The sequence below is a fragment of the Salvelinus alpinus genome, chromosome 11, assembly GCF_045679555.1.
Source record: "Salvelinus alpinus chromosome 11, SLU_Salpinus.1, whole genome shotgun sequence".
Classification (NCBI taxonomy): Eukaryota; Metazoa; Chordata; class Actinopteri; order Salmoniformes; family Salmonidae; genus Salvelinus; species Salvelinus alpinus.
In genome coordinates, this window is record NC_092096.1 from 42,713,083 (window position 1) to 42,725,751 (window position 12,669).

The following is a 12,669-nucleotide window of genomic DNA, read 5'->3' on the forward strand; positions in this document are numbered from 1 at the left end:
CAAAACACTTTCTGAAATTCCAGAGAAGAGATGTGCTACTCCGGAATATTGGAGTTTTGTGTTTTGTGTGTGGTGTGTGTGTTTGTGTGTTGTGTGTGTGTGTAAGTGTGTGTGTGTGTGTGTGTGTGTAAGTGTGTGTGTGTGTGTGTGTGTGTGTGTGTGTGTGTGTGTGTGTGTGTGTGTGTGTGTGTGTGTGTAAGTGTGTGTAAGTGTGTGTGTGTAAGTGTGTGTGGTAACTCAGTCTGAGGGCCTGGGACAGAGAGAGACTAGCTAAATGCAGTCCAGAGGAAAAGCTGCTTTGCTCACACTGTGTACCTCTGATGATAATGGTGTTAGATTAGAGAAGTTATTTATGCTTCAATTCCCCCCAAAACCTTTTCCTCTGACAAATGCAGCCAAACCAATGATTTGTATAAGACTGTAGTGAAAAACAGCATCCCAGGCGTATATCACAATGACATAATATGGAAAATCTCACCAGAAAATGTATGAATTGTATTAAATATACTGAACAAAAACATAAACGCAACATATAAAGTGTTGGTCCCATGAGTTTCATGAGTTGAAATAAAACATCCCCCAAATTTTCCATAAGCACAAAAAGCTTACTACTTTAAAATGTGGTGCACAAATTTGTTTGCATCCCTGCTAGTGAGCATTTCTCCTTTGTCAAGATAATCCATCCACCTGACAGGTGTGGCATATTAAGAAGCTGATTAAACAGCATGACCATTACACAGGTGCACTTTGTGCTGGTGACAATAAAAGGTTACTCTAAAATGTTTTGTCTCACAACACAATACCACAGATGTCTCAAGTTTTGAGGGAGCAGGCAATTGGCATGCTGACTACAGGAATGTCCACCAGAGCTGTTGCCAGAGAATGTAATGTTAATTTCTCTACCATAAGCCGCCTCCAACATTGTTTAAGAGAATTTGGCAGTACGTCCAACCGGCCTCACATCCATGCCAGCCCAGGACCTCCACATCCGGATTCACCTGCGGGATCATCTGAGACCAGCCACTCGTACAGCTGATGAAACTCAGGAGTAGTTCTGTCTGTAATAATGCCCTTTTGTGGGGAAAAAGTCATTCAGATTGGCTGGGCCTGGCTCCCTAGTGGGTGGACCTGGCTTCCAAGTGGATGGGCCTATGCCCTCCCAGGCCCACCCATGGCTGTGCCCCTGCCCATTTATGTGACATCCATAGATTATGGCCTAATGAATTGATTTCAATTGACTAATTTCCGAATATGAACTGTACCTCAGTAAAATAGTTGAAACTGTTGCATGTTGCGTTTATATTTTTGTTCAATAAAGTTGAATTCACTAGAACCTTATGCATAGCAAAGTAGTATTGACATGCTTTTAGACCCAGATAGATTACAGAGTAGATTCAATGAGGTAATGTTTAGAGCCCATTAGACACAAACCAGGGCTGATATGAGGAAGTGGGCCAGACCCTGATAGGACGAGACTTGACCCCTCCCCCTTGGCTGTGACACAGACTGTCTTTGTGAGTAACTGGAAGAGACATGGCTCACCTCGATAGCATCAGACATCTGGATCTCTGCAACCCTTTGAATCCTGCTCCAAGCCTCTGAGTCTGTGAGCCAATCACACTGTGTCCATCTCACCATCAGGTCATAGGAATGTCATAAGGACGACAATGACTGTACTCATGTTATAACCAATGGAAATACTAATCCATGGTCCTGAGAGAGAGGCTTTAGAAAGAGTAGGGTGACAAGACTGTCCCGGGATGCACAGGGTGTGTGTGTTTCAGATGGATTAATATGCTGGGAGGCACACACATACACATACACACATACAGTTGAAGTCGGAAGTTTACATACCCGTAGGTTGGAGTCATTAAAACTCGTTTTTCAACCACTCCACAAATTTCTTGTTAACAAACTATAGTTTTGGCAAGTCTACTTTGTGCACGACACAAATAATTTTTCCAACTATTGTTGACAGACAGATTATTTCACTTATAATTCACTGTATCACAATTCCAGTGACCATTGTTATGTTTGGAGGAAAAAGGGGAGGCTTGCAAGCCGAAGAACACCATCCCAACTGTGAAGAACTGAGTTTAAAACTGAGTTTAAATGTATTTGGCTAAGGTGTATGTAAACGTACGAGTTCAACTGTACAGTTTTTCACAATTCCTGACATTTAATCCTAGTAAAAATTCCCTGTCTTAGGTCAGTTAGGATCACCACTTTATTTTAAGAATATAAAATGTCAGAATAATAGGAGAGAATGATTTATTTCAGGTTTTATTTCTTTCATCACATTCCCATTGGGTCAGAAGTTTACATACACTCAATTAGTATTTGGTAGCATTGCCTTTAAATTGTTTAACTTGGGTCAAACGTTCCTGGGTAGCCTTCCACAAGCTTCCCACAATAAGTTGGGTGAATTATGGCCCATCGCTAACTGACAGAGCTGGTGTAACCGAGTCACGTTTGTAGGCCTCCTTGCTCGCACATGCGTTTTCAGTTCTGCCCACAAATTTTCTATATGATTGAGGTCAGGGCTTTGTGATGGCCACCCCAATACCTTGACTTTGTTGTCCTTAAGCCATTTTGCCACAACTTTGGAAGTATGCTTGGGGTCATTGTCCATTTGGAAGACCCATTAGCGACCAAGCTTTAACTTCCTGACTGATGTCTTGAGATGTTGCTTCAATATATATCCACATAAGTTCCCCCCTCTCATGATGCCATCTATTTTGTGAAGTGCACCAGTCCCTCCTGCAGCAAAGCACCCCCACAACATGATGCTGCCACCCCCGTACTTCATGGTTGGGATGGTGTTCTTCGGCTTGCAAGCCTCCCCCCTTTTCCTCCAAACATAACAATGATCATTATGGTCAAACAGTTCTATTTTTGTTTCATCAGACCAGAGGACATTTCTCCAAAAAGTACGATCTTTGTCCCCTTGTGCAGTTGCAAACCATAGTCTGGCTTTTTTATGGCGGTTTTGGAGCAGTAGCTTCTTCCTTGCTGAGCGGCCTTTCAGGTTATGTCGATATAGGACTCGTTTTACTGTGGATATAGATACTTTTGTACCTGCTTCCTCCAGCATCTTCACAAGGTCCTTTGCTGTTGTTCTGGGATTGATTTCCACTTTTTGCACAAAAGTACGTTCATCTCTAGGAGACAGAACGCGTCTCCTTCCTGAGCGGTATGACGGCTGCGTGGTCTCATGGTGTTTATACTTGCGTACTATTATTTGTACAGATGAACGTGGTACCTTCAGGCGTTTGGAAATTGCTCCCAAGGATGAACCAGACTTGTGGAGGTCTACAACTTTTTTTCTGAGGTCTTGGCTGATTTCTTTTGATTTTCCCATGATGTCAAGCAAAGAGGCACTGAGTTTGAAGGTAGACCTTGAAATACATCCACAGTTACACCTCCAATTGACTCAAATTATGTCAATTGGCCTATCAGAAGCTTCTAAAGCCATGACATCATTTTCTGGAATTTTCCATGCTGTTTAAAGACACAGTCAACTTAGTGTATGTAAACTTCTGACCCACTGGAATTGTGATACAGTGAATTATAAGTGAAATAATCTGTCTGTAAACAATTGTTGGAAAAACTACTTGTGTCATGCACAAGGTAGATGTCCTAACCGACTTGCCAAAACTATAGGTTGTTAACAAGACATTTGTGGAGTGTTTGAAAAACGAGTTTTAATGACTCCAACCTAAGTGTATGTAAACTTACATCTTCAACTGTACATACATACATACATACATACATACATACATACATACATACATACATACATACATACATACATACATACATACATACATACATACATACATACATACATACAGTACACACTCCTCTCAAACTCGTCCACACACATACATCCCCATTTCACCTCCCCATGCTGGAAAGACCCTATAATGTAGTGAGCATTGACAGACATTCCCACAGAAAGCTTTTAATATTTTACAAGGCCAGCACTTCAAAATGCATGCAGGCACTTAGTGCGGAGGTGAGACTAAATAAGGGTGTGCACAGGGTGTGTGTGTTTCAGATGGATTAATATGCTGGGAGACACACACACACACACACACACACACACACACACACACACACACACACACACACACACACACACACACACACACACACACACACACAGGAAAGAGTGAAATATTAATGTTCCTGTCAGCAAGGCTTTTCTCTGGTTCTGTTCTCTCTCTCTTTAGTCAATGTACAATGGTGCTTTTATCCACTACTTTAAAACATATCTATCCAAATTATGGATAAAATTAGTTTCATTAAGATTAAGTTGATACTAGACTAACCCGTATGCTTTGTATCATCACAAAATAAAATTAATTCAAACTAATCTCTCAAGCATGTTATTTGAACTTATGATAATGAATCATGCAGTCATTGGAAGATTTGACCTGGCACAGATTTTTTTTGCCACATTTTACTGTGGTTAAAGAGTAACACTTTTCCAACCAAATGATTCTGAGGACATTCCTCCAGGTCTTCCATCTGTCACGTTCCCTTATCAACCGGAAAACCATCATCTGCCTGCCTCAAATGTTCTTCTCCTTTCATAATGTCTGTACTGTAGTGGTTGACCTCGGGTCTCCCGTCCAGGATGTTGTTGGTGCACAGTAGAGAATCAAATGTTTACAAGTAGATGCATTTTGCTACACCCGCAATAACATCTGCTAAATGTGTGTATGTGACCAATACCATTTGATTTGATTAGCTGTTCAGAGAGCTGGACCTGACCCGCAACTTTGTGTGTGTTGTAGCGTCTGCGACGGAGCCTGCCTCCAGGCCTGCTGAGAAGGATCTCCTCTACATGGACCACCACCACCTCAGCTACAGGTCTTCCCACCATAGAGCCAGGACCTGTACGCAGAGACCGCTCTGCCAGCATCAAACCCCTCCACGACAGTCCACCATGCAGGTAGCATGCACTATCCTCCACTACCCTTTTCTCTCCATCTCTCTCTCACACATTTCCCTCTCGTCTTTCCCTCTTTTTCTCCCTTTTTGACGACCACCGTGCAGGTAGCAGCCCCTCTCCTCCTCGATAGACTCCCTCTCTCTCTCTCTCTCTCTGTTCGTCTTTATTTCTCTCCACATCCAGACATCAGACTTGCTTCCTGCTGCTCGAGTAGCTTCTCGTAGGGGTCATCCTGAGGCCAGCGGTCCTCATAAGGCCCTCCCCAGCTGCAAACCCTCCTCCTTTATGGCCCGTCACGTGCAATATATTTTCTTAAGTCGTGAATGATGGATGGGTCATGTGGAAGTTTGAACTGGAGAATGTACGATGTTATATGTGTATGCCTGTCTTTGAAGGAGACCGTTTGTGGTCTGGTTGTGGCTTCAGTCCTGTCGAGTGCTCCTCCACGGCAGCTGGCCTTCATCTGTACAGAGGCTGCATTTTAGCATCCAGGGTCTGTTGCCCAATCCTAAACTGACCCTAGTCCTCTACTTCCTACCCTATACTCTCTAACCCCTACCTCCTAGCACTTTGTAGATCCTAAAGATTTGGATATGTGTAAGAAATATGCAGAATAAACCACCTAACCTGAGATGATAGGATTGTTTGAGACATACAGATGATAATGCACACCAGTTTTGCGATTCCTTACATTTCCACTCTGTGTCAGACTCAGAACTGGCTGTACTCTCCGGGGCCCAATCTGTGTTGTTCTGGCCAAAACAACATCCCTTTTGGTGCTATTATTTATCATCTAAATTGTTCCTCTTTTTGAGATATTGGTTGAAGCTCAGAGTATAACAGTTAATCCTGAAGTCAGATCGGTATCTGCAGACTTCAGTCTGGCTCTTTGGCGGCTTCCTGGAGACTAAACATTCTAGAATAAATGTCCCAGGGAGATTTTTATCCTGTGTGTCAGAGCAGGCGTAAAATACTGCTGGAGTCACCACCAAGTACACTCTTAGGAAAAAGGGTTCTTCGGCTGTCCCCATAGGAGAACCCTTCTTGGTTCCAGGTAGAACCCTTTTGGGTTCAATGTAGAACCCTCTGTGGAAATGGTTCCACATGGAACCCAAAAGGGTTATTCAAAGGGTTCTCCTATGGGGACAGTGGAAGAACCCTTTTAGGTTCTAGATGGCACTTTTTTCTAAGAGTGGAGGGTTCATGTTGTGGAGGTGATGGTATTATGATAGTGTCTGATCTGCTACTCTTCAGGGACAATGGAAGTTGAATAGATGCTCTGTTTAATAGCGAAAAGGCAACACAGTTCACCATAACAGCATTCAACAGACAGTGCAGACAGACTGTGGTTGTGATATCCTGTGTGTTAGAGTATTGGGTCTTACTGAGGTTTTGATATCCCGTGTGTTTTCCAGCACGGTGAACAGTGAGTCGTGGAACAGCTCTGTAATGCTCACCATCTCGAAGAGTCGCTCCATGTCTGCCTCCTACTCTGCTTCAGCCACTTCCAACCACCTCTACAACAGACGAATGACCAGACCAGGTGTGTGAGTGAGTGTGTGTGTGTGTGTAGACACTTTGAGTGACAAACAGAGAGTGATATTTTAGTCCATCAGAACAGAACAGGTCATTTAGAATGATTCAAATGTTATGGGGCCATGTAAGAGATGCAAGAGACGGGTTAACCCATTCTCTGTCCATTCAGTGTGTGCCTGTGTCGGTGCATGTGTGCCTGTGTGTTGGCAGTATGTGCAATTTCTATTTTGTCTTTGTTTAAATCGTGATCTGATTTGTTACATTTCGTTGAACGAGTCTTCCCTCCTAATAACCCTGTTCTCTCTCCAGGTTACCCCCCCTCCAATATATCACCTCTGGCCTCTCCCTGCCACTCCCCTCCGGTCCAGGGGACCCCTGTCTCCAGCCCCACCACCAAGTCCTGCTCTGTGGACCTACCGGACCCTGTGGACAGCCAGGGAGAGAGGCCTGTGGACCCCCAGGTCCCACACAGAGCCTTAACACACAGCATCAGTGCACCTAGCTCCACCACACCGCACTGGGGGCCACCATCTCTCTGCAGCAGGTAGCATACACGCACTTACAGATATACACTAAACAGATACTGCTCTTTTTGCTGTCACAAAGAGGTACCATATATAGAACATACACACAGAGAAAAGCTTGAACGTCGCATTCTTGCCCGTTAATTCACTGATCATTGGCAGCGCTGTCTAGAAGACACTGAAGCAAAGACTGAGGAAGTCGTGCATGTAGCTATAAGCTCAGCCTCGCTGAATCGGAGACGAGACGTTGTTTAACGGCATCATGCGGCTTCACTGTCCTGTGTGTGTTTCTGTTCTGTGTGCACGTGTCTTACAAAGGACGAGAGATGAGTAACCAGTCACGTCGAGTGAGAGAGATCCTCTGAGGCACATGGACTCACGCCAGAGAGAGATGAGTGAGACAGTCAAAGAGAGAGAGCGAGGGAGGGGGAGAGAGTCAGAGCGAGGGAAGGGGAGAGAGTCAAAGAGAGGGGAGAGTGTCAAAGAAAGAGAGGGTCAAGGGGAGAGAGAGAGGGGAGAGAGTCAAAGAGAGTGATGAAGAGACTTCCTCTGAGGCACATGGACTCACGCCAGAGAGAGAGATGAGTGAGACAGTCAAAGAAAGAGAGAGAGAGTCAGAGAGAGAGCGAGGGAGGGGGAGAGAGTCAAAGAGAGAGAGGGAGGGGAGCGAGTGAGAGAGTGAGAGTGAGTCAAAGAAAGAGAGGGGGAGAGAGTCAAAGAAAGAGAGGGAGAGTCAAAGAAAGAGAGGGTCAAATAGAGAGAGAGAGAGAGGGGGAGCGAGTCAAAGAGAGAGATGAAGAGACTTCCTCTGAGGCACATGGACTCACACCAGAGAGAGAGAGAGATCAGAGAGAAATAGATAGAAAAATACTTCCTCTGAGGCATATGGACTCACGCCAGAGAGTCACAGAGAAGGTCCCGCTGCAATATTCGAAGACAAGAGGACGTGGATAAGGAGTATAGGTTGTCTTTATGGCATCGACAAGATGTTCAGTTATTAAGATGAGTGATCTAAGGAAGAAAAGTCCACCACAGAAGAAATACATAAAGACAATAATGAATGGCTGAATGTGGGAGGGTTATAAGTGTTGAGATGGTGGACATAAAGGAAACCATAAAGTAAGTAATGGAGACCAGGGCTGTGTTGTTGACATGGTAAGGGAGTACTGGGGTGTATTCACTAGGAACCAAACGGAAACAAACGGGGAGGGACCTACTGTACCTGAACTTGTCCGATAGAAACTCTCGTTTCCATTGTGAAACGTTTTGTTACGGTTTGCACTAGTGGATATGATCGGCTGAGAGAACTTGATGATAAAAAGATTGTGGGAGCAGTTTTGTTAGACCTCAGTGCTACTTTTGACGTTATCGATGTCTAACAGAAGACAGAGGGTGTTCTTTAATGAAAGCCCCCTCCAACATAATCCAGGTAGAATCAGGAATTCCCCAGGGCAGCTGTCTAGGCCCCTTACTTTTTTCAATCTTTACTAATGTCATGCCACTGGCTTTGAGTAAAGTCTATGTATGCATATGACTTAACACTATACACATCAGCTACTACAGGGAGTGAAATTACTGCAGCACTTAACAAAGAGCTGCAGTCAGTTTCAGAATGGGTTGCAAGAAATAAATCCAAAATATTTCAAAAATTAAAAGCATTGTATTTGGGTTAAATCATTCACTAAACCCTGAACTTCAAGTAAATCTTGTAATGAAAAATGTGGAAATTGAGCAAATTGAGGTGACTAAACTGCTTGGAGTAACCCTGGAATGTAAACTGTAATGAACAAAACATGTTGATGCAACAGTAGCTAAGATGGGGAGAAGTCTGTCCATAATAAAGCGCTGCTCTGCCTTCTTAACAACACTATCAACAAGGCAGGTCCTAAAGGCCCTAGTTTTGTCACACCTGGACTACTGTCCAGTCGTGTGGTCAGATGCCACAAAGAAGGACTTAGGGAAATTACAATTGGCTCAGAACAGGGCAGCACAGCTGGCCCTTAAACGTACATGGAGTGCCTAGATTAATAATATTCATGTCAATCTCTCTTGGCTCAAAGTAGAGGAGATATTGACTTCATCACTACTTGTTTTTGTAAGAAGTGTTGACATGCTGAATGCACCGAGCTGTCTGTTTAAACTACTAGCACACAGCTCGGACACACATGCATACCCCACAAGACATGCCAACAGAGGTCTCTTCACAATCCCCAAGTCCAGAACAGACTATGGGAGGCACACAGTACTACATAGAGCCATGACTACATGCAACTCTATTCCACATCAGGTAACTGATGCAAGCAGTAGAATCAGATTTTTTTTAAATATAAAAATACACCTTATGGAACAGTGGGGACTGTGAAGAGACACAAATACAGGCAGAGACACACGCAAACAGATAAACATTATAACAAACACACATGTACACATGGATTTTGTATTGTAGATATGTGATAGTGGAGTAGTGGCCTGAGGGCACAAACTTAATGTGTTGTGAAAAGTTTTTATGAAATGTAATGTCATGTAATATATATTTTTTGTATATAACTGCCTTTATGTTGCTGGACCCCAGGAAGAGTACAGCAAATGGGGATCCTTAATAAATACAACTATACACCCCTGGCTCTGGCTGTGTTCAGAGGAATAATGTCGTTGATCCTGGTTCAGCTAGAACAGCTGGTCTGATGATGTGAGAAGTGATCACTGACCTGGACTCTTTGGCCTTTTATCTGGCCGTGTTTCCTCTAACGCAGGGGTGTCAAACTCATTTCGCATCGTGGGCCACATACGGCCTAGGGAGATGTCAAGTGGGCCGGACCATTAAAATTATACCATACTCTGCTATAAATAACCAAAATATCATGTCTTTCCTTTGTTTTGGTGTAAAGAAGCACAAGAACATTAGGAAAATATTGAAATTTAATGAACTATCCTTTTACAAAACATTTCATGAAACACCTCATATTTCCTTAGACAAATGTGCAATTTACTTTTATCATTCACAAATATGCATTGCAACTGATCCCACTGATTGTACAAAGGCACAAAACTTTAATTGGTACTGAAAAATATAGTAATGCACTTTAAGATTAAATGAGACTTTTAAAGAAAGGAATTTTTAAACCACTTACACATACGCATATAAAATCTAAATGTAATCCCTGCGTACACCTTACAAACTAAGGAGAGTGATTTTAAATGTGTAATGAAGAAAGTGTTCGCCTGTCCTGTAAATCTGTAAACTTCATACATGAAACATACATACACATACAATACATACTGAAAATTTATGGAGTTGTATGAACAGTAGAATTCCATCACACAACTTTTGTTTTGAAGCTGCTGACTAACATTAAAGTGCACATTTTTTAAATCACCACAGTAAGGATTCATCTTCACAGAGCTGTATTCTTTCAATGCAAACAGTATCTAAGGCAGCATTTTAAAGGTGTTAGTCTAGTCTGGACTTGTATTTTTCTTTGAAAATTCTACACTCCTTATCTACTTTTCTCCGTTTGGATAACGACATTTTGGCTAATGAGGGTGTAGCGGAGAGGTAGAGACCAAGGTATTAACAACGTCGTAACAAGCAGCAGATGGCGCATTGATACCGTCTGCTGTTTTCAGTCTGTCTCAGTGATGCGGCTTGTCTTCTACTCTGATGGAAAGAGTGCGCCCCTTAGCGGATAATCCATGAATTGCAGCGAATTAAAAATATTAATTCCATGTCTTTTATGCATTTTTTCCACTTTCAAATTATCCTGCGGGCCTGATCGAACCTCCTTGGGGGCCGGTTCCGGCCCGCGGGCCGTATGTTTGACACCCCTGCTCTAACGCTACGGATCTTGTTCTCTTTTCTCCTCTCCCAGTAGATATAAATGTCGAGCCTTTTTTCACATTGTAGTTGTTTACATGTTTTGAATATCCTTCATGTATCTGTCCTTTGTCCCTCTCTCAGCTGTGGTAGACCGTACAGCAGGCTGAGCCATGGGGAGGGATCTATGGACAAAGGGGACAGAATACCCCACCCTGGTAAGTAGTAAAAGGACACGTCTCTACGTCTCCATATCTGTCTTCTCTCTTAGTGTTACATTTCTATTTGCCACGTCGTGAGCGTGCCAGCCACCTGACTTAACCCCTGACCCCTGATCTGTCCTGTCCTATAAGATGACCCGGCAGTGGCGTCGTCAGACTGTGAGAGCACCTACGAGACCAACCACAGTGACAGCAGTGACTTTGCACAGAACGAGGAGGACGGGGAGGGGGCCAAGAAGCCCTCGGACACCCAGGACGGGTGCAGGTCGTACCAGCCTGAGGGCATCGTCCTGCAACCCCTAATGCCACCTCCAGAAGTAGGTTCCTCTATAGAAATGCATTGAGTGGAATGAAAATGGGTCTACAAATATGCTAAACATTTCATGGCTGCAATATCAATCAATCAACACATTATGAAATGATGCATTTGATTCGAAGAGCAAATGCCAAATAACACGCTATTTCCCTATATAGTGCACTACCCTACTTGTAACATACTATTAGCCATAGCCACTTGAAATGACCCTTGATCCTGACCACTGACCTCTAGGACACACAGTCTATCCTGGCCCCAGAGCCTCTGGTGATGTCAGAGCTGGATCCTCTGATGACTCAACTCAACAGCTGGAATTTCCCCATCTTCAACCTGGTGGAGAAAACACACGGCCGCTCAGGATGCATCCTCAGCCAGGTGAGAACAGGCCTCAGCCAGGTGAGAACAGGCCTCAGCCAGGTGAGAACAGGCCTCAGCCAGGTGAGAACAGGCCTCAGCCAGGTGAGAACAGGCCACAGCCAGGTGAGAACAGGCCACAGCCAGGTGAGAACAGGCCACAGCCAGGTGAGAACAGGCCACAGCCAGGTGAGAACAGGCCACAGCCAGGTGAGAACAGGCCTCAGCCAGGTGAGAACAGGCCACAGCCAGGTGAGAACAGGCCTCAGCCAGGTGAGAACAGGCCTCAGCCAGGTGAGAACAGGCCTCAGCCAGGTGAGAACAGGCCTCAGCCAGGTGAGAACAGGCCTCAGCCAGGTGAGAACAGGCCTCAGCCAGATGAGAACAGGCCTCAGCCAGGTGAGAACAGGCTACAGCCAGGTGACAACCAGTGAGTACAGGTGAGAACAGCACATCTGTTCGGTTTTCAACCGGGTGGAGATTAGGCTGCATCCTCAGCCAGGTAAGGTTAGCTACTGTAGAGCCAAGTGAGAAAAACCCAGACCCATCCAGGTATGGATAGGTGAACAGGTAAGAATACTGTGGTGAAAACAGTCCATCGTGAACCAAGAGAGAATGGCTCAGACTTGAAATCAAACTTGATTTAAAATGCATTTAAAATCACAACACAATTAAGAAAATACATTATGACAATGCAATGAAAAATAGTTAAAGCAAACAGGAAGCAGTAAAAAGTATGAATAAAAAGAACATAAAACACATATGATGTTAAAACAGTCACTGATTAAAGGCCAAGCTAGAAAGGTGGGGTTTTAAACGTGATGTAAAAGCCTCAATGGTGTCTGCCCCTCTTACATGACAGGAACAGCTATTCCATAACTTAGGGGCTTTGATAGACAGAGGAATCCGCTCACCGATTTGTCCATGGAGGGATGCCTGTGAAT

At 44.0% G+C, this 12,669-nt stretch overlaps 1 protein-coding gene across 1 annotated transcript in view; it reads left to right on the top strand.

Annotated features, from left to right (window-relative positions):
* Positions 1-12,669, top strand: part of LOC139534208 (cGMP-inhibited 3',5'-cyclic phosphodiesterase 3A-like) — an 82,810-nt gene that overhangs the window by 54,159 nt on the left and 15,982 nt on the right. Inside the window, exons 3-8 of the mRNA XM_071333121.1 lie at positions 4,803-4,960; positions 6,376-6,503; positions 6,806-7,040; positions 10,979-11,052; positions 11,188-11,372; positions 11,606-11,746. Of these exons, the coding sequence (XP_071189222.1) occupies positions 4,803-4,960; positions 6,376-6,503; positions 6,806-7,040; positions 10,979-11,052; positions 11,188-11,372; positions 11,606-11,746 (921 nt within the window). The remainder of the gene's footprint in view (positions 1-4,802; positions 4,961-6,375; positions 6,504-6,805; positions 7,041-10,978; positions 11,053-11,187; positions 11,373-11,605; positions 11,747-12,669) is intronic.